This window comes from Fistularia commersonii, chromosome 34 (genome assembly GCF_037954325.1).
Source record: "Fistularia commersonii isolate RoL2024-O1a breed Wild chromosome 34, RoL_Fcom_v1.0, whole genome shotgun sequence".
Taxonomy (NCBI): domain Eukaryota; kingdom Metazoa; phylum Chordata; class Actinopteri; order Syngnathiformes; family Fistulariidae; genus Fistularia; species Fistularia commersonii.
Window position 1 is genome coordinate 5525001 of NC_141317.1, and position 20000 is coordinate 5545000.

Here is a 20000-nt window from a genome sequence, read left to right on the forward strand (position 1 = left end):
AGGGAGGATAAAAAAAAGAAGAAGAAGAAGAAGAAGAGCTTGGAGAAAAGGTGCTGCTGGGGGGGGGAGCACACTGACGGGGAAGGGAGGTTGAAAAAGAGCCCGGTAAAGAGTTGGAGAGAGGGTTACACGCAAGGTATGAATTCTTATTTCGCGAACCCGTCGCTCTCCTGCCATTTGTCCGGTGGTCAAGACGTGCTGCCCAACGTGCCCATAAACTCCACCACCTATGACACCGTCAGGCACTTCTCGTCGTACGGCGCCGCCGTCGGCCAGAACCGGATCTATGCACCTTTCTACTCCCCGCAAGACAACGTGGTGTTCGGCTCCGGCCGGGCGCAGTACGAGTACGGATCCAACGTGTTCCTGCAGGACAAGGACGTGCTGCCCAGCTGCAGGCAAACAAACATGGGACTCAGTGCGCAGAGCCACCTCGGCCAGGAGTACAGCCTGGAGCAGGGCAGGGCAGCAGCAGCGGCGGCAGCAGCCCAGGAGCAGAAGAGCAACATCCCGATCTACCCGTGGATGCAACGCATGAACTCACACAGCGGTGAGTTTTACTACGACAAATAAATTCAGGCAACGGGCCGCTTTTTTTCCTTTTTTTTTTTTCTTTTTTTTTTTTTACGAGATGTCTTACCAAGAGAGTAAGTTACTTTTTATGGCTCCCCCACCCCCTACCGCCACCCCCACCATAAAACACCGCTGTATCCCCTTGACTTGTGCACGGCGTGTGTGGAGGTGGAGAGGTGTGTGTGTGTGTGTGTGCGCGCTATTTTGCGTTTGCAAACAAACAGCTTTCATATTGAGAATGATACAGTAGCCATAATCGAGGGGAGGGAGGTGGATGTGCAAGTGGAAGGGGGAGGTGGGTGTGTGGGTGGAGGGGGGATTTCGGAAATACCATCGGATGTTTTTATTATTTTTCATCATAAATCAGGACTTCCTTAGGAAATTTGTAAAAAAAAAAAAAAAAAAATCAAATGGTGCATAAACCACCACCACCCCCTTCCATTCAATGTCGTACTTTCACTTTCACAACAGCTTCGTTCTTGTCCAAAAAAAGTCAGCGAGCCGTTAAAAAAAACCGGTGCCTCTGTACCCCCCCCTCAACCCCCCACCCCCACCCCACCCCCAACCCCCAGCAGGAGTGGGCTACGGGACGGACCGGCGCCGGGGCCGGCAGATCTACTCCCGCTACCAGACCCTGGAGCTGGAGAAGGAGTTCCACTTCAACCGTTACCTGACGCGGCGCAGGCGCATCGAGATCGCCAACGCGCTGTGCCTCACCGAGCGCCAGATCAAAATCTGGTTCCAGAACCGACGCATGAAGTGGAAGAAGGAGAGCAACCTGACCTCCACGGTGACCGGCAGCGAACAGACGGCCGGCTCCCGGGAGGAGGACCGCGGCGGCGCGGTGGAAGAAGGCAAGGTGGAGGACGAGGACGACAAGAAGAAAGAATAGTCGCGGAGGAAAAGAGGAGGAAAAAGGAGGATGATCGTGAAAAAAACCCAACATTACTACCTATAAAAAAAAACTAGTTGGACCAGAGAGTGACTTCTTCAGCTGCATGATGGCTCCCCACGCTGCTCTGCCACCTATATCCCACGCCAGTGTTGAGCCTTAGAAAAACAAAACAAACAACAAAAAACAACGATTTCAGCCACAGTTTGGCAACTACACACTTGTTTCATGAAAAAGCTAAAAAAAATCCAAGAAGGAGGAGAGCAAGAAGAAGAAGAAGACGAAGTATTAATTCCTATGTTATTTCCAGTGCCAGTAATATCTATATTTATCGCCCCCTTGCACACACACACACACATACACACACACACACACACACACAACGCATCACTGTGAAGACTTTGATCACCTGACAAACTTACGAAAAAATAAATAAAAAATAAAAATAATGAAAAAAACAGTGTTAGTCAGACTGAATTTACATATACATTCCACGAAAAGGGAAGGAACCGAGTGGGACTCTACGTCCGGTCGGTGTCATTTACTTGAATATTCCACAGAATGGTCGAAGCATTTGCACGGATAGACTTCAGCGTACGCACACACACATACACACACTCACACAAACACAAATACTAACACGCACACGTCTGTAAATAGGCTAACCCACATCTGAAATGTAAATCCCTGCATTTAGCCGCTTTGCGTTACATACAATTGCGCTTTGAACTCCGTCCGTCCCTTTTCTTTTTCTTATCATTTGACACAATAAGCTTTTCCTTGTGAAATCAATTTGTACACTTGTAATTCTTCACCTTTCTTTGGGGAGTCCCCCGAGTCATGTTTTTGTCATAACTGTGTATCATGGAATAAAAATAAATATTTGTAAAACTTTCAACCTCGCCTCGGATGTCATTATTATTCTTCTTATTATTATTGTTATTATTTTTATTATATGAATTATTATTATTTTATATGGGGAAACATGACGCAACAACAAGCGTCGAGGTGATCCAACGAAAGACGCGTCTCAGCGCCACGTCCACCTTACGGACGGTCTATAACGCTTTCCGAACGGTGACCCTGCCGACGTGCTAACACATTTAAAAAAAGACAAATTGAAATTATCCACACAATTTTCTTGAACCCCTGGGACAATTTCTTTTGTTTTTTTTGCAAACTCTGCGAAACTCCCGCTCTTCGCAGAACAACGTGAGTTGCGCGAAGCTCGCATAAGGGGAGTGAATGTGTCAGTTCATAGCTAATGACACCTTTATTACCATTATTATTATTATTTTCATTTTTATTATCATTGTTATTATTATTGCTATTATGATTACGGTGGTTCTGGTGCGGGTGGGTGCGCACTTTGTTTCGGTGTCGGTACTCGTGTCCGGTGTCGGTCGCCTTGTCCCATACCAGACGCCAGATGACGCTCTTGTCTTACTGTCCTGCTCTTTTTTTTTCGCGAACCGACCCCCCCACCCACATCCTCACCTCCCCACCCCACCCCATATCCCCCCACCCCCACCCCGCCGGGGTCCTGAACAACCAGCAGCTCAAAGTTTACTGGACACGTTTCTCCTATTCATCAATATCCCATTGAGTATCAGCGCCAATTTATGACTGGCCAACATGCACACGTGATCCCGCACAAATACCCCATATTTGGGCAGAGCGCGTCGGATCGAGAATAAAAAAAAAATAAAAAAAAAAAAGAAAAGATTCAACCCGGCTACCCCACCTATAAATCCTGGATTATTATTTTTTTTCGTTGTAAAGTACGAGCGGCTGTGAATTTTCCAAAAGAGCGCAATGATCAACAAAAACACGGAAACGCGCCGCCGAGCCTCCGTCCCGCCGCCGCCGCCGCTGCCGGCGTTACTTTGAGATGAGCTCCCATGTTGACAGCTCCAATCTCGGCCGTGCAAGCGGACCAACTTCTCCGTGCACCATGTTTAGTTTGCAGCTCCCCGGTCGCGGGTCCGGCCGCTACGACGGCGTCGCCGTGAGCGCCGCGTACAGCCGCTCCGCACCGGCGACCTCCGGTGACCGGCAGGAGATGAAAACTAGCCTCCGCGGTAACGCGGACGCTCCCTTCCCGCCTGCGGGGGCGCACGGAGCCGGCTCGTCCGCGGACGCGGCCGGGCTGGGCTACGGCGCGGAGCCCGGGAGAAGCCAGGAGACCGGCGGCGGCGGCGTCGGCGGGAGCGGCTGCGGGGGCGCGGGAGGCGCGCAAACGGTGAAACGCAACGCGAACGCGGGCCGGCGTCAGGACGGCGAGCCGCAGCCGCAGATTTATCCATGGATGACAAAACTGCACATGAGCCACGGTAAAGTTTTTCGCCTCTTCTCTCGAGTGCGTGTGTTCGCGCTTTTAAACCGCGCGTCTTTTCCACCGATTCACTTTCCCCTCTTGAGTTTTATAGGCCGAACGCAGGAAATAATAAAAACTCGCGGTCATAAATTTTATGACAAAGGCATCCATTGCTCGTAAACCTGCTCTGTTACGGCGGAGAGGTGATCTGTGGGGTGATTTATGGAGGTATAATTGGATAAGAGAAACACAACTGTGGCGAAACTATGAAATAATATCACAAAATCCTCTCTTTTTTCTAACTATCACTCGTTGCGCGGCCTCCCCTTGTTTTATTCGCAGCTAAAGTGCGTGTTTTACGGGGTCTCTCCGTGGATCCGAGGGAAGCTTTAGCCTTCCATTGAACTCTGGGAAACACCAGTGGCCTGACCCCGGGGTGAACTTTCACCCCTTTAAAGATGTGAATAGACGGTTTTCTTTTTTTTTGGTTTTGGTTGTTGTTGTTTCTTTTTTTTCTTTTTTTTTTTCTCACCCACCGCCGTGCACCGGAGGGCTCGGCTCGGCCCGCAGTTGGACACTGAGCGCCCTATTCTGCAAAAAAAATAAAAATAAAATATATATATATATATATATATACACACACACATATATGTGTGTATATATATATATATATATATATTTATATATATACACACACACATATATACATCTATATAGTAGCCGCTTTTGTTTTGCGTAGCTCCGAATACAAGTATCCAGGTTGGAGAAGGTGGGTGGAAGTTGGGAGGGGGTTTCAAATATTTATCCACCGCCAGGCGAGGCCCTGTTGCTCGGCAAGACTTCGGAATATGACAATATTATCTGTTTAGGCTCAACTTTTGCACTCCCATGACTCCCCGACGCATCTTTGATGCTTGCAGGGCCTGGCGTTCACCGAGAAGCCCCCAACTTGTTCTGTTAAATTACACTAACATCGACTTTTGTGGGAGTTTTTTTTTCTGTATGTGTGTGGTTGATTACTTTAGTCTGACTTGTAAAAATTTCAGCTTGAGGGAACCCTAAGCACCGTCAAAAGTGTTTTACTTCACAAATCTTGGGTAAAAGCGGCGGATTAAAAAATCCCTATAAATAAGACGGGGATGCGCCTTGTGTGTGCACAGACAGCGCAACCGATAATATTGGATCCTGATCCTCCCTGATTTTTAATGCCACTTCAGAATCGGAGGGTAAGCGGTCCAGGACCAGCTACACCCGCTACCAGACCCTGGAGCTGGAGAAGGAGTTCCACTTCAACCGCTACCTGAGCCGCCGGCGGCGCGTCGAGATCGCCCACAGCCTGTGTCTGAACGAGCGGCAGATCAAGATTTGGTTCCAGAACCGACGCATGAAGTGGAAGAAGGACTCGAAGATCAAAGTGAAGGAGTAGCTTTAAAAAAAGAGGAAGTGTTGGGGGATTGGGGGTTGGGGTGGGGGTGAAGGGGCGCAGCGCGTCCTGCGCGCCGCGGCCGCTCTGGAGCGCCGCCTGACCTCCGGATGAACCGCCGGGAGCGGTGACATCATGACACCGCCCGCCCGGCGCGCTTCATCACCAATTATGTGTCACCCGCTGCAGTTTGGGACCTTAATGTATTGAACAGCACTCACTTTGATCAATCGCTTTGCATTTCTAAATTAATTTGCCCGCCCGTGCGACGATAACCTCACTTTTACTGCACGGAGGGGGGGGAAGAAGGAGGGGGGATCCCTCAAAAAAAAAAAAAACTTCACCGTTTCCTTCACCGAGAGGTTGCACACAAATGCAAAGCATCAAGTGCAGCTTCTTCTTTTTTTAATTCGGATAAGTGCCCGGATGCCGTCCTGCATCATCTCCACTTAGAGGCACCACCATCATCAGCAGCATCCTCATCATGTGACGAAGAGGAGGCACAAACATTCCCGTGCGCTTTGGAAAACTAAATAGATCCCGCCGTGGTGTGTTCACTGACTCGTGTCGTCTTGACTGGATCCTGATGCCGTGTAATCTCTGTAAATGTTAACCCGTCCTGCGTGTGTGTGTGCGTGCGTGCGTGCGAGTATGTGCACGTGATAAAACTGTTAACGTGCAATCCAAGCCTTTCACTTCCGTAGACTTGAGGTGCACCCCAGTTTACACGATAACCGATTGATATCTGTCGATTGTAACCAATAAAGTGTCATCGATTAAAACCCAGGTTGCTTCCCTGTCAGTTCTTTGCGGCTGAGGTATAAAAAGCCATTTGGCGTGGCAGCTGCGCATCGTGACTTTGCGGAAGTGGAAGAGACAACAACAACATCAACAAAACGCCACCTTTTTTTTCCTTTTCCGTGTCCCACTGATCTCGTTTTCGGAATTCACGCATCCCTACCATCCGCTTCCACCACCCACCCGGGCTGACAAACGCGCCCCGAAGTTTAAGGCCCTCATAAAACTTTATTACCCCCACCCTCCCCCCGTCCTCCTCCTCCAGCTACCCCTCTTCAAGCTCTCAAACCACAGCCAGACTGCGTTTCCTGTTTGGTCCGGGACGGAGAAACGGACATCCCGGCCTGTGATAACACGCAACGCAACGCGACACGCAAACCAAAACAACTTTTTTTTTCCCCCACGATGCGCCATATGGCCACTTTACGGCACCCGCCCCCTCCTCCTTCATGCAACCTGGCATCATCACGGCGCAGTTAAAAGAAAACGACGCAACATAAACCCCTTCCATTACCACGTAAACCTCCAAAGTACGCCTTAGACGCGCTACAGCCCGGGGTTAAGAAGTATTACCTCTCCAGTACTACGTTAAAGGCAGCAGAAAATTAAAAAAAACTCACCTCTCCAACTTCTGCTATAAGCTCTCCCTCTCCCTCTCTCTCCCTCCCGGGGCCTTTAACGCATTGCCCTGACGTGGTCAACGCATCGAATCCCCCTTTTTTGTACGTCTTTCTTTTAGGGTATTTTAAAGTTTACAAGGTTACATATGCCAATGGCCCCGAGCAGGGCCTGTGAATGGTGCTCGGGAAACACGTGGTGTCATTTAAGTGGGTTTTATGGCCTGGAAGAGCTGACAAACCTTCGATATATACACATCATATATAATCTTAACTGTCCAGAATCGCAGCTGCCGGCTTCCCCCTTATCTGTGGGAGAAAGGGCTCGGCGGCTGGGGGGACGCAGGACCTTCCTCCGGACTCCCGGATCCGGTGCGGAGCTTTTCGCAGCAGTAAGTCGCCGCTTTGGGCTTCTTTTCTGTCTGCAGGGGCCTCGGGGGGCTGCGCCGCTCAAATATATGCATCTAATTTTTTTATTTTCATTTTTTGTAAATATACCTAGGATGAAATACGAGGTCGTTCAATGTAAATTATTTTATTTTATTTTTTTTTCAATGTCATTTTTTTTCCTCAGCTGAAGGACTTTTGCGTGCGTAAATTCAGTTATCGATATTTAAGTTCCAAAAGCAATCGAAAGCGCTGTTGATCCTCGCTGTCTTAATATTAAATACAAACAACACGACCCTCCCGGTTGAGGATTCAAGGATGCATAGCTTTTGTACTCGGACACGTCCCTTGCCGTTTCTGCAGTCTGTGTGCACGGTGGGCTTGTCGGTGCGCGAAATATCCAAATATTTGTGATTGAGATGAAATCAAACTTCATCCAGACCTATTTAAAAAGTCATCTGACACGCACATACGCGCATACGCGCACAAACACTATCACACATACACGGTCATCCATAGCTTCAATGTTAGTAATCTGTGTAATGCGCTTATTTATTTGACCTGTTGTTTGTTAGTGCAGTAAACGCGTGCAACCCGTGTTACAAGCATGGCGTGGAAATATCGCGAGCGTGACGTGGAGAAGCCATTGTTTTGGTCGTGATTCTTGTACCTGACTCGTCCTTGCAAAAGAAGATAGTATTTATTTTACGAATGCGAGACATTTCAAGGACGTAAGGAGGTAAAAGTACTACATACATGTTCACGCTGGATGTGTGTGCGTTTGCTTATTTATGTGTGTGTGTACGTGGGTTTGAGAGTATTGTCGCAATAATATAAAATTGTTCTGATATTTTGTCATGAAGCTGGTCGGGAGTACGAAGGGTGCTGCGACCGGAAGTCCCCTTTTTTCTAATGAAAAAGTTCTATTTAACTATCACGACCATATTCCGGCTGCGACTCCTGGGGTCCCGATCCACGCGGGTCCACGCTTCTCATACCCACTGTGCTTTCTGTCACGGCTGGCCTCAGGTGCGCTGCTGCCAGGGCACTTATGCACTTTCGATAGGGGGCGCTGTGCAACACGGTCCTGCGGTGGATGGAGGATGTGTGCGTGTGTGCAGGTGTGTGTGTCCATGTTCGGTTTATTTTGCCCTCTAGTTTGTGTATTATTTTTGAGGAACCACCTTGCACGTTTTTTTAGCCAGAAGCACAAATCTGTCAGTGTTTCGCCTCTTCTTTAAGACAAATCAGTCAAAAGAGTGTTCACCTCCGGAAAGAGGGATGACATCTAATCCGATCAAATTAAGGATAGTCCAAATATTCAAATTCGTTGGAGCTGGTTTCATCTACAGATGTTTTTTAATCTGACCCAAAAAAATAATGAAAATAATACTAATAATCAGAATAATAATATTGCAAAACGTTGCAGTCACTAAAGAGAGTGGAAATCTCTGAAAGTGAAAGTATCCAAACATCCGCTGTCCCTCCTCCTCCTTCTTCCTCCTCTCTGACCTGAGGATTCGGGCCGCAGAGGTCATTTCCGGGTAGAGCACGGACTTCCCATTTTTGTCCGAGCGCCGAAAACGACCGCAAACGTCTCATTATATCAATTTCAAACACAGGAATTTATCAAGAATGCGATTCAAAGCCTTCCCACCCTCCTCCTCCTCCTCCTCCTCCTCCTCCCCCTCTCCCCCTCCTCCTTCGGCAGTTCGCCTAGGGATTTCTATTCATAGAACATTTGCCCGAGGAAATACCCAACCGCCTTTCTTTTTTTTAACAAAAAAATATATTTAGTTTTACTGTCTGAAAATGGCCCGTCCTGAATGTTTGTCCTCCCGTCCCTGCAGGGGTCCACACATGTCGGGCCTTATCTGGGGCAGCACACCCCCCCCCCTCCACCCAATCCTCCCCAAACAGACAGGCGAACGCGTTCTCTGGTTCTAGTCGAGAACCTGAGGGCAGAAGATTTTTAAAGGAGCTCGACCAGATTCCTGCATGTTCTCTGGCGTTCATGAGAAACGTGTCGGAACCGGATCGCGTAGATGAATAGGTTCTGCAGGTGAAACTCCCCGTCTCTCCTTCGGATCACACCGTTAAAATAAAATCCTCGTTATGGATTTATCGAGGTCGTATTTGTTTTTATTTCGATTTTTATTGGAGTTCATGAAGTCGGTTGTAAAACCCCGGCCATAACATTTTACGCACTTCTCTGGAGAATACTCGGGAGTACACGAGTATCCCCGAGTTCACAGTTCATCCCAGCATCCGGTTTCATCATCTCCCTTTAAAATCACATTAAAAAAATGAATAAATCAAAATGAAACACCCGGGAAGCCGTTCGCCGGGTTTATTTGGGATTATTTGGCGTTGTAGTTCCGCAAGACATTTACCCCTGCATCAAATGCTTTTGTGTATCAAACTGTGAGTGACGTCATATAAGAATTAGGATTGTAGTTTCCTCTTCCGGGTAGAATGATGGATGCGTTTGACCCATTTCTTCTATAAATGTATCTATATATTTATTAGATTATTATTTTATTATTACTCTTATTATTGTTGTTATCGTTATTATAATTATTGTTATTATCATTAGTTGAAGCAGCAGCAGCAGCAGCAGCAGCAGCAGTAGTAGTAGTAGTAGTAGTAGTAGTAGTAGTAGTAGTAGTAGTAGTTGTGTAATAGTAGTGGTTGTAGTAGTAGTAGTGGCGGCGTAATTGAAAAAGTAGTAGGAGTATTTTGTGTGTGTGTGTGTGTGTGTTTTCTCGGACTTTGAATGGAGCCGGATGCTCCCCTGCCTCTGTACCGGACGCGCCATTCACTCGTCGCTGGGCAAACAGCTTCTCCACCCGCGTTCGATCCACGCGTGGGACTCCGCTCGGTATTATCCCCCTCCTGCTGCAAATGAAATAATTCCAGCCCCTGATCTCCATCTGAGGTCCTGGCCCAGAAATCATGGATGTAAAAGGGTAAATCTCTTGTTGCCCAGGTATTAAATAAGTGTAGGTTTCTGTGGGGCACCTGAACCCTCTGCCCCCTCCCATTCCCACTCCCACCCCTGACCGCTGCTTTGCGGCATATTCATATCCAATAGTCTCATATTTGTCCGCCACTTCATTAAAACTTTTATTCTGACAGGACGGCCGGGGCTTAATGTTATTACCTCCGGGGAGAGGGGATGGGAAAAGGCTATTATGTTAAGCGTTTGATTAAAAGCGCATCCAAAGCGTTTCCACTCGGGGGGAACGCTCCACTCGAGGGCGTGCGGGGGGGTTACGGGGTTTCGGGGAGGGGAGCGCGGGAGAACCGTCCGCAGAACTGGGCGACGGGTGTCGCCGGGCCCGGTGCGCGCTGGCGCAGGATTTATTTTGTTTACATCGGTACATGTGTGAACACGCTCCTGCGCGCCGAGGAAGAGGAGGGCTTAACGATTCCTCACCCGAACAAATGAAACATCAAATTAATCCGCCCGAGGGCCTCATTTTTTTCTACTCCTACATTATAACTAGTTATTGAACCAGGTTCCGCGATCTGAAAGCCATTTGTGGGGAGAAGGAATTCATTGCTGTCGCTCCATCAATAATCCTTGGCAGTGAACTATTGGAGGCAGTCAAACGCGCGGGGTGAACCGCGGGTCAGCCCGTCTCACCGATATTGAAATGCGTCCGCCGGCGCGTGTGCGTGCGCATGCACGTCAACCTGTCCACGCCAGTTTTCACGCGCCCACAAAAAAATCCACGCATTTTAGGATATTCGCATATATGTCCGGCGATTTCTTGGTTTTGGCGCGCCCCCTTTCACACACACACTCACACACCCTTCACCGATCGAACGATCGATTCAATTGATACTAGGAATGAAATCTATAGATCCCACCCACCCTAGCGTGCACTGTATCCCTATCGATTCAGTCCGTTTGCTGTTTTTTTTTTTTTTTTTCGTAATAACCCCCACTACTTCCACGTCCACCTCCACCATCCCCAAACAGGTCACGTGTCCTTGATATTGCATTTTTCATCCGAGGCTTTTCTCATTAGCCGCCGGGGTGGCAGCGGGAAAGGTTACCGAGCGGTCAGTATGGTAATGGCAGGGAGGAGAAATGGACGGGAACAATGGAAACTTATTTTTCATGCGTGCTGTCACGCCGTCCCTTTGTATCCCGCATGTTTGTGGCTGAATATTCATATAGGAGCCACCTCAAAGGCAGAGGTTGAATGTTGAGAAAAGGGACCCTCTTTATTCTCTGCACAGGATTGTGCTCTCTCTCCCTCCCTCTCTCTCTCTCTCTCTCTCTCTCTCTCTCTCTCTCTCTCTCTCTCTGTGCATTTTAGCATTTTATTGTGAAGGAAAATGTCGGACCAACGTTTTTTTTTTTTTTTTGTTTTATCTTCCACGTGTAGGTTTTTGCATCATCGATTTATTGTGCACAGAGCTCCTCGGAGTGGGGTGGGTTTGGATGCGGGGTCAGAACATGACGAAACACTCCTGCGCAGCCCTCCGCAAATACCCATTAGTTGTCTATATGTACCCTGTAGAACCGAATTTGTGTGAAATCGGAACAGTCGCAAATACGTCTCTACGGGAATACATGGGCAACTGAAGTACGTCAGGCCGTGGGTTCCTCTTCTGCTCCTTCGACGCCGAAACCCTCTCTCTGCCGTGTGCACACACTCGACTGACACACACGCGGAAAGCCTGCATCTGTAGGCCCGGTGATGAAATAACGGGGTGTATTCAGAGTCGAGAGAGCCATATTGTGTGTGTAAGGCCGGGCGGAGTGAGGCGGTGTGTGCAGACCACGGCCGCTGCTGTGCGAGACCCTGGGAAACACGTTAGGAACTAGCGCTCGTTTAAAAGTGACTGATTTACGGCTTTTATTGCTCTATAAAACGCTTCTAACATCCTCGCCAGGGGTAATAGAAATGTCACGCACGCTCCCTTGGAATAGGACAGTTAGAATTGTGCCATTTCAGGTCCACGTTTGACTAGACCGTCGCCCCTTTTGCTGTGAAAATACATACATCCGTTAAATAACAGTTATTGTTATTATTATTGCCGGTAATGACCACCACAACTGCTCAGGGTAAAAAAAAAAAAAAACGAGTGGACGTCGGAGGGGGGAGTCCGGCTCTCCCTCGGTCCAGTTCATATGTTCACACGGCGTCAGCTCACACACCCCTGCAACGTGGTGTGTGTTTTGATCAGGATGGATTTCCATATAAGTACTGGTTAAGAATAGATCGTGCTTTCTTTGTGTTTTGACGTATGACCACTTTGGAACCCGTGTGGCTGCAGGCCTGTTTGCATTCAAGGAAGCTCCCCCCTCCACCTCCCCTTCCACACCAAACGCCGAGGTGGTAGCTTTGCCACGAGCATGTTGCTCACACCCAGACACAGTGAAGGTCCAGGATGACCGCAGTCCCCTGTGTCAGCTTATTTTAAATTTTGCCAAAAAATGAGAAAGTCAGCGCAGGGGGCTTTTTTCTAGAAGAGTCCAAACTGTGTTGGAGGACGGAGGCAGGAAATGGACAGCATTCCACACGGAGCGGGGATCCAAACAGTTGTGACATTCCTCGGCTGAAAGTGATGAAGAAGTTTGGAAATAACAGATTAGACATCTTCTGCTCAAGTACACTATTGACTTTCTCCTGCTCTTGCAGGGCCTGATAAGAGGAGCTCGTCCACACCGCAGCATTGGCTGCCGCTGATCCAAGCGAAACACAAGAACACGGCCAGCTCCGATGCTGTGGCATGAAACCGTGGTCAAGCTGGTTCTGTTTGGTTTTGCAATTGTCTGTTTTGGCAAAAAGAAACCCCATCGCCGCAGGGTGACAGAGGCTCTTCGGTCAGATGTGACTTTCGCGAAATGACACAGTCCAATATTTGCTTTCCGCAGTTGGGTCGGTGGATGAAAGCACAGTGCGGCCTGGACGTAGCGTTTGGCTCCCGAGCGGCCTGGCGTTGTTGTCATTTCCACGCGCTGACTGCTCTTTGAGCAACACGGAGATGCTAATCTGCACATCCGTCAGGCTCGTTGTCTGGCCGAGGTCGGCCCCGTCTGTGACGTCACATCGTTGGACGCTCAGCTGTTTCTGGTCTCTGGAAATATAATCAGCATTTTAAAACATTGACATTTCTCTGCATGCTTGCTGGTGGTTGTTGGGAGCACCCACCTAACTCCTGCTCCTACACACAAAATTTACACTTTTCGCACCAAGGGCCTTTATTTTACATTTTTGGGGTCACTACTTTTGTGAGCCCTTTTTATACCCAGGAAGAACCTGTAAGAGAGGAAAATAAAGTTCAGCGTCAATAAATCAGACCTCCTTGGAGACAAGCAGGCCTTTTTTTTTTTTTTTTTTTTTAAAAAAAAAACAACAAAGATTACCACTCTTTGATAGCATTACTCATTCACAGGTCCCCCAATAAACTTGCATATACAATAATAATGATTTTAAGCCAATAGCAGTTTTGAAGAGCAGCATGTAATCATATGCAAACACACAGAGGAAATGTAAATTAGAGCTGAACAATGATAGTGATGCAACTGATCAGTGTGATATAAATGACGGAAAGCGGTGCGGGGACTGCATATAGCTGTATTAACTGGTCACTGTATTTGCATGAAGCAGGTGGACACGGCAGTATTTGAATGTTGTACTTTGAATACACAGCATCTGGGGGCGGCTCCTGAGCGACAGTCCTGTTTCGAGGGTCAACGTCCGCCTCCCTTCTATCAGGGACCGGGGACCAGCCGAGGCCGGCCCGATCCCTATTAATGGACGGCGAGTGGTTTCGCTGCCTGGAAGCGCTGCAGACGAGCTAAACACCATGGCTTCATTAATTAGCACGTGGTCCTTCCTGAAGCCGTTCTGGCATTAGCCAGGGCGGCTCTGCTGCCGGGATCCCTTCTTCTTCTCGCCGGAGCAGCCTATTGTCCCTTTGAATAATTGAGACCGGTGGAGTGTGCCTCTTTTTATTTTTATTTATTTATATATTTATTTATTTTTCTCCTTGGTCAGCAACTAGCTACTAGTTTTGTCCCCAAGATCAATTGCTTTGGTAACACAACCAGAGAGGGGGGAGTGAGAGAGAGTGAGAGAGAGAGAAAGAGAAGAGAGAGAGAGAGAGAGAGAGAGAGAGAGAGAGAGAGAGAGAGAGAGAGAAAGAGAGAGAGAGAGAGAGAGAGAGAGAGAGAGAGAGAGAGATGTGTGCCCACAATGGCGACTGTAGGTATTCTAAATACCTCTGGTTCCTTATCCGGGAACTACCTCTCACCCTGCTATTGGGCCACTGGGTCACGTGGTTAAAGTAACTTTACAGGGCTGCTCGCAAGTAGGAGGGCTTTATGGAGCAGAAAAACGACAAAGCTAGAAAAATTATTTTCCACTCCAGAAATTAATGATCATGAGCTCGTATTTGATGGAGTCCAACTACATTGATCCGAAATTTCCTCCATGCGAGGAATATTCGCAAAACAACTACATCCCCGAGCACAGCCCAGAATATTACAGCCGCGCCAGGGACCCGGGCTACCAGCATCACCACCAGGACCTCTATCCTCCGCGGGCGGGCTACCAGGAGCGCCAGTACAACTGTGCAAGCATCCCCGAGCCCGACGCGCCGAGGGGACACGGAATACCCCACTCGGCGCACCTGCTGGCGGGGAAGGGCCAGCCCGCCTCTTGCGAGACCCCGCAGCTGTCCATGTCCCCCGCCACCCCGCCGGCCGCCGCTGCCGCCTGCAACCAAGCCACCCCGGAGCATCCCAACGGCGCAGCCTCCTCCAAGCAGCCCGTGGTCTACCCGTGGATGAAGAAGATTCACGTCAGCACGGGTAGGCGAGCCGCGTGTTTGTGTTTTTTTTTTCCTTCCTTCTTCTCCCTTCCTTCCCCCCCTTTTGCACTCCTCTCCTCCTTTTTTCCTCTCCCCTTCCCTTCCCTCCCTTTATCTGACTCCCAGCTCGTTGCCAGCCCCTGCTCCGATTGCAGGGAAGCCTTTGAAATGGCACAATTGAGGCGGATTTACGACTCGGCATTGGTAATTACACCCACCATAAATTTTATAGCCGAGGTATACTCAGGGCAGCCGTATCACCATGTGGCTTCTGCTGTTATGTATTGCACGATTGAGAGAGAGAGGGGGAGAGAGAGGGAGGGAGAGAGAGGCAGAGATGTTTGGGGGTAAGAGAGAGAAATGAAGAAGAAGAAAAAAAGAGCTTTGTAATCTTGCATTAATAATTTAGCTGATAAGTTGGATGTGAGTGTCCTCTTATTATCGCGAGAAGTCCCGATTTTACCCCACCACCACCACCTCCCCCTCCTTCCTCCACACACACCCTCACACACATTCACATCCATATAAATCTTTTTTTTTTTTATCCAGGCCGCTCTTGTTTACCCCTCCTTTTTTCTCTCTTTCTTTCTCCTTCTCTTGTCTTCCTTCGTCTCCCCCTCCCCTCCTCCACCAGTGAACTCGGGTTACAATGGGACGGAGCCCAAGCGGTCTCGGACAGCGTACACCCGCCAGCAGGTCTTAGAATTGGAGAAGGAGTTCCACTATAACCGCTACTTGACGCGGCGGCGGCGCATCGAGATCGCGCACACCCTGGTGCTCTCCGAGCGGCAGATTAAAATCTGGTTTCAGAACCGCAGGATGAAATGGAAAAAGGATCACAGGCTCCCCAACACCAAAGTGAGATCCTCCTCCTCTTCCTCATCCTCCTCCTCCTCTTCCTCCTCCTCCTCCTCCTCCGGGTCCAACACAGGCTCAGCGGCCGGCGCCGGTGCCGCCGCGGCGGCCGCCAGCACCGGGGCCCCCGACGAACTCACCGGAGCGCAACACGGCGAGGATATTACCAGGTTATAAACCAGGAAACCGAGACTTGGGGCTGGAAAAAGGGGTTGGGGGTGAGGGGGTTGGGGTGGGGGCCGGTTATTTATAGAACAGTTATATATATTTTGTTTTTGTAGCTATCTTGTGCGGTTTCCTTTAAGTCCAAAGTTATATAAAATGCATGTTATATAGCATGGATTACTGCGGAAGACCGATTTTACGTGACACAGGGTTTAATTTATTCGAAGCTCAGTTCTTATCTCTTTTTTTATTATCAAAAAAAAGGTTTTAATGAAGGATAAAAAGGTAGAAAATATACATTTTATCAGAAAAAAAAGGATATAGTGGGCAATTCGTCTGCCCCGCTGCCCCTAGGTGAAATGCACAATCTATTTATTTCAAACAACACTGGAAGGAAATCAATATAATAATAGTTATTTTTGTTATTAATAATAATTTTAAGAAACCGCCACACACACCATTGATCTTGAACTTGTGTGTTTAGGATAATAACGTGTGAATTACCTCGTGTATTTCGGAAAAAACAGGACTCTTGGTTTACACTTTTTAGTTTCGTGGTGTTGATGTTGTGTTTAGGCCGTTTTAAAAGAAAATAAAAGGAAAAAAAGCAGATTATTGTGAAATGCAATAAACGCATTTTAGTGTACTTGTGCTAATCATATTGGACAATAATAAAAAAATCAGTGTCTACTAGTTTTACACACGTTTTGGTCGAAGTTCATTCATTTAAAAAAAAAAAAGGTCTACGCTTTAATTTATCTAATTTTTTATCTACCATTGTTTGGGCCACGTGGAGTGGAAACCACGCGAGTGGACGGATGTGAGATTCCAGCGAACAAGGATCAATGTTTTCAAGCTGTGTGTTCTCACTGCGCCATTCAGCAGTGTGTGTGTGTGTGTGTGTGTGTGTGTGTGTGAGTGTGGTGTGTGTGAGTGTGTGCGTTTTAAGCTCAACAATGGACTGGTGTCCTCTCTGAGTGTTCTTTCTTGGTGCAGGCCGAGGGGCTCCGGGTACGCCTTGCCTTGCAAGTGTGTTCCACGTTTGTTGTGGATTTTATTTTTTTATCATTATTATTATTTTGTAAAGTATTCCCTGTGGAGCCCACTGAGCCACGCCTCCTTGATTTTTTTGTTCCTCGGTTGTAAAAAAAAATAAAAAGAATAAATATTTCAAAGGTCAATTGGATTTTAAATAGTGATCGTGTTTCCCCCCACGCACACACACACACATACACAAACACATACTCCCACGTCATGTGTCCTCCCTGTGTGACTTCTGAGCTGTTTGATAAACAACAGCACCCTCCCTTTCAGTGCTCAGTTATAAGAATCTTATATGTTAAAAGAAAACCTTTCAAAATAAGAGTCGCTCTCCAACCGCCCCCCGCGACCCCACAGCCTCCGTGGACAAAAAAAACCCAAAACACTCAAAGGCCACTTTCCCGGGGTCTGTGACAAAGATGCCCCCCTCCCTTTTCTACACGAAGACTCGCACACGACTCGAACCGAAAGACGCGCGGAGGGTTTGATAGATTATTGAAATAGTGACATGAATGGGGGCCTCTAAGAAACGCCTCGCAATGCGCGTGCATGCATGCATGCGTGTGTGTGTGTGTGTGTGTGTGTGTGTGTGTGTAAAGGGAGGTGGGAGCACAATAGGAAGAGGTATTTTCTGCCATCAATCTTTTCGCCCCTGAGCTTTGTGTTCTCTTCTGCAAACGGATCTGACAACACACAGTTTTCTTTTTAAATCTTAAATATGAGCACGCACACACGCACGCACACACGCACATGCACGCGTCTCCAAACTCTCCCCCCCCCCCCCTCTCGATCTCTCTCTTTGGAAGCGGCCCGGAGCCCCAGCTGGGCTCAGCGGCGGTGCGCGGGTCGAGGGCGCGGCGTCTCCGGACAGACGCCCGGGGGAGTGAAAGGCAAAAGCGGCGCTGAAAAATGAAGCCGGGGGCCTTTATGTCTCCGGACAGGGTGGAGAAATGGATGTTGCTCCTCGGCCGAGCCTCCGCCCCTCCACCCCTCCCGCCTCCTTTCTAGGCCCTGTCGCCTCCATGTCGAGCGGCTGAAAAGGTACTTTATTGAAGTTTTGGGGGTGAAGAGGAGAGGGAGAAGGCCGAGTTCACCCCGGGGACACATTTTCAACCCCCCCCCCTCTCTCTTTGGGCCCCGGCTGCTCCTCCCGGTGCGGCTCCCCTCCCGGCCCGGTTGTCACCGTTACCGTTGGCGGTGTTGGAATCAAGCGCTCTCTTGGTTTCAATCCCCAAACTGTCCAACCTCCTTAAAATATTATCAAAAATGACTGAAACTATTTCTTTTCGAAAACCGTACCGAAATACAAATACTGCGCATGCGTGTGCACATTCCTCTATTATTATTATTATTGTTATTATTACTATTATTACTATTATTATCATTATTATTAATATTATTATTATTTTTCTATTCAATTTGCAATCGCGTTACTTCATTTCCAGTTCCATCCCATAGTGAGGAGGGACATAAATAGTGCGGTCACGTGACTTAAGTGCAGAAGTTCAGTCAGTGGTTCCCAGGTCTGCGCCTCGATCCAAAGCTGAGACCTTCTGAAAGGAGGACCTTCTCCCATCCACATGCAGATAAACCCCCAAACCCGCCAGGATGATTTTTTTTTTCAATTTATTTATTCAGCCATTCCCGGTGTTAATTAAAATCGACAGCTCCGTTGTAATTTACACTGTTATGTATCAGTAGTTATTTGGTTGATTTGTGGCGATGGTGAGGACATCTGGAGCTGATCTTAGGAAGTTGATGATCCATGTTTTGCTCCTCAAACTTCAGCCAACGATGAAGGGACCCCCCCCCTCCTGTCACTCAAGGCTGGCGAGAGGAGAAACAACGAACGATAAGAGGAACTATCGCCCACCTAAAATTTTTAAAAAAGCTGATTCAACAAAATAATGACATCTCATTTGGATTTTAAACATCAGGCGTGTCGAGCTGTCCTGAATTTTACAAACATGCCCATTACTAACCAATTATAAATGTATTAAAGGGCTTTTTTACGCGCAGACTCATCCGTCCATCCGGAACGGACGTTCGCAGCTGCTGCATCTGCAAGAACATTTCAGATGAATCCACGATCTCTCCCGCCAAAAAAAAAAAAAAAAAAAAAAAAAGCACCAAAATTCCCCCTTTTTCCTCCGCAGACAAACTCGGAGCGGCGGGAGTTTCCTCCTCTCCTCCTCCTCCTCCGTTTGTGGTTCGACTGTTTGAATTCCTCAGAGCTTAACTCATCCCGAACTGGACCCCAGAGGGGACTCTTGACTTATTAGCAGCTCGGCCGAGGGCTCTGGGTGTCTCAACGGGACGCGAGATAAAAATAAAAATAAAAAAAATCCATTAATAGCAAATGATCCCGTAATAAACTAGGAACACCAACCAGTAAGCGTTATGGACCAAGAGGGACACCGGAAGTAGGAATTCACCGCGTTGTTTGTTTATTAGAGGGGGAGGGGAGCTAAATATTTGTACCCCCTCCCCACTCAGGTGAGGGTCTTCCATGGGAAACTCCACGGCCTTTATTTCCTCCATTTTTTTTCCAATTTTTTTTGTCCTGGCGTATTTTGTCCAGAAAGGGGTCACGCAGCCATGGGTGCGTCACAGCTCCCCTTAAATTCCCGCTTGCACTGCAGCAGATGCATCGTGCACAATTTTAAATGAATTTGCATTAAAGTTTTTTTTTTTCAATCTTCCTCAGAGGGAATGATCGACCGCTCGCCTCTCAGTCTGAGCCGCTCCCGTTCACCCCCCCCCCCCCCCCTCCGCGTTATTGCGTGGAAACGTTGGGTCGGGTAAACATTTCCCGCATCTAATGCCACCCAAACACCTGGCTGGGAAATATTTCATCGTTCCAGCGGCTCCGTCTTTGGGGGGATCCGGGAAATGACAGTCGTTTTTCTCCGCCGTTTTCACGCCGCCACCGGAGGCCCGGGGAATCACTGTTGAGTTATGATTACGTTATTCACTTTTCATTACCGGAAGTGCGGTGGCTGCGGGTATATGTGCATTTTATTATTGGATTATTCCACCGTAAATGATCCTCTCGGGGAGGATTTTTGCGCGTAGCCACCAGTTGCGCTTTCCCAA

The 20000-nt window shown here is 48.2% G+C and overlaps 4 protein-coding genes across 5 annotated transcripts in view; all 4 read left to right on the plus strand.

The window, feature by feature from the left end:
- The window catches only part of hoxc6a (homeobox C6a), a 2380-nt gene extending 17 nt beyond the window's left edge, over positions 1-2363 (plus strand). The window contains exons 1-2 of one of the 2 annotated variants that reach the window (XM_086141379.1): positions 1-550; positions 1146-2363. The exon at positions 1-550 is cut by the window's left edge and continues 17 nt beyond it. In XM_086141379.1, the coding sequence (XP_085997505.1) occupies positions 139-550; positions 1146-1465 (732 nt within the window). In that variant the 5' untranslated portion in view covers positions 1-138 and the 3' untranslated portion in view covers positions 1466-2363. The remainder of the gene's footprint in view (positions 551-1145) is intronic. The other variant, XM_086141380.1, reaches the window with a different exon arrangement.
- Positions 1-20000, plus strand: part of LOC147214362 (homeobox protein Hox-A3a-like) — a 32116-nt gene that overhangs the window by 5782 nt on the left and 6334 nt on the right. The window lies entirely within an intron of this gene.
- On the plus strand, positions 2927-5223 carry LOC147214364 (homeobox protein Hox-C5a-like). The gene is made up of 2 exons (XM_086141382.1): positions 2927-3798; positions 5000-5223. The coding sequence occupies exons 1-2, from the start codon at positions 3357-3359 to the stop codon at positions 5206-5208; spliced, it is 651 nt and encodes a 216-aa protein (XP_085997508.1). The 5' UTR covers positions 2927-3356; the 3' UTR covers positions 5209-5223.
- On the plus strand, positions 11540-15901 carry hoxc4a (homeobox C4a). The gene is made up of 2 exons (XM_086141375.1): positions 11540-14844; positions 15478-15901. The coding sequence occupies exons 1-2, from the start codon at positions 14409-14411 to the stop codon at positions 15873-15875; spliced, it is 834 nt and encodes a 277-aa protein (XP_085997501.1). The 5' UTR covers positions 11540-14408; the 3' UTR covers positions 15876-15901.

Bases quoted from the DNA above. Each gene is read 5' to 3' on its own strand.
- LOC147214364 (XM_086141382.1), top strand. From the start codon at position 3,357: ATGAGCTCCCATGTTGACAGCTCCAATCTCGGCCGTGCAAGCGGACCA. The intron at 3,799-4,999 runs GTAAAGTTTTTC...ATGCCACTTCAG, and splicing joins AAAACTGCACATGAGCCACG to AATCGGAGGGTAAGCGGTCC.
- hoxc4a (XM_086141375.1), top strand. From the start codon at position 14,409: ATGATCATGAGCTCGTATTTGATGGAGTCCAACTACATTGATCCGAAA. The intron at 14,845-15,477 runs GTAGGCGAGCCG...CTCCTCCACCAG, and splicing joins GAAGATTCACGTCAGCACGG to TGAACTCGGGTTACAATGGG.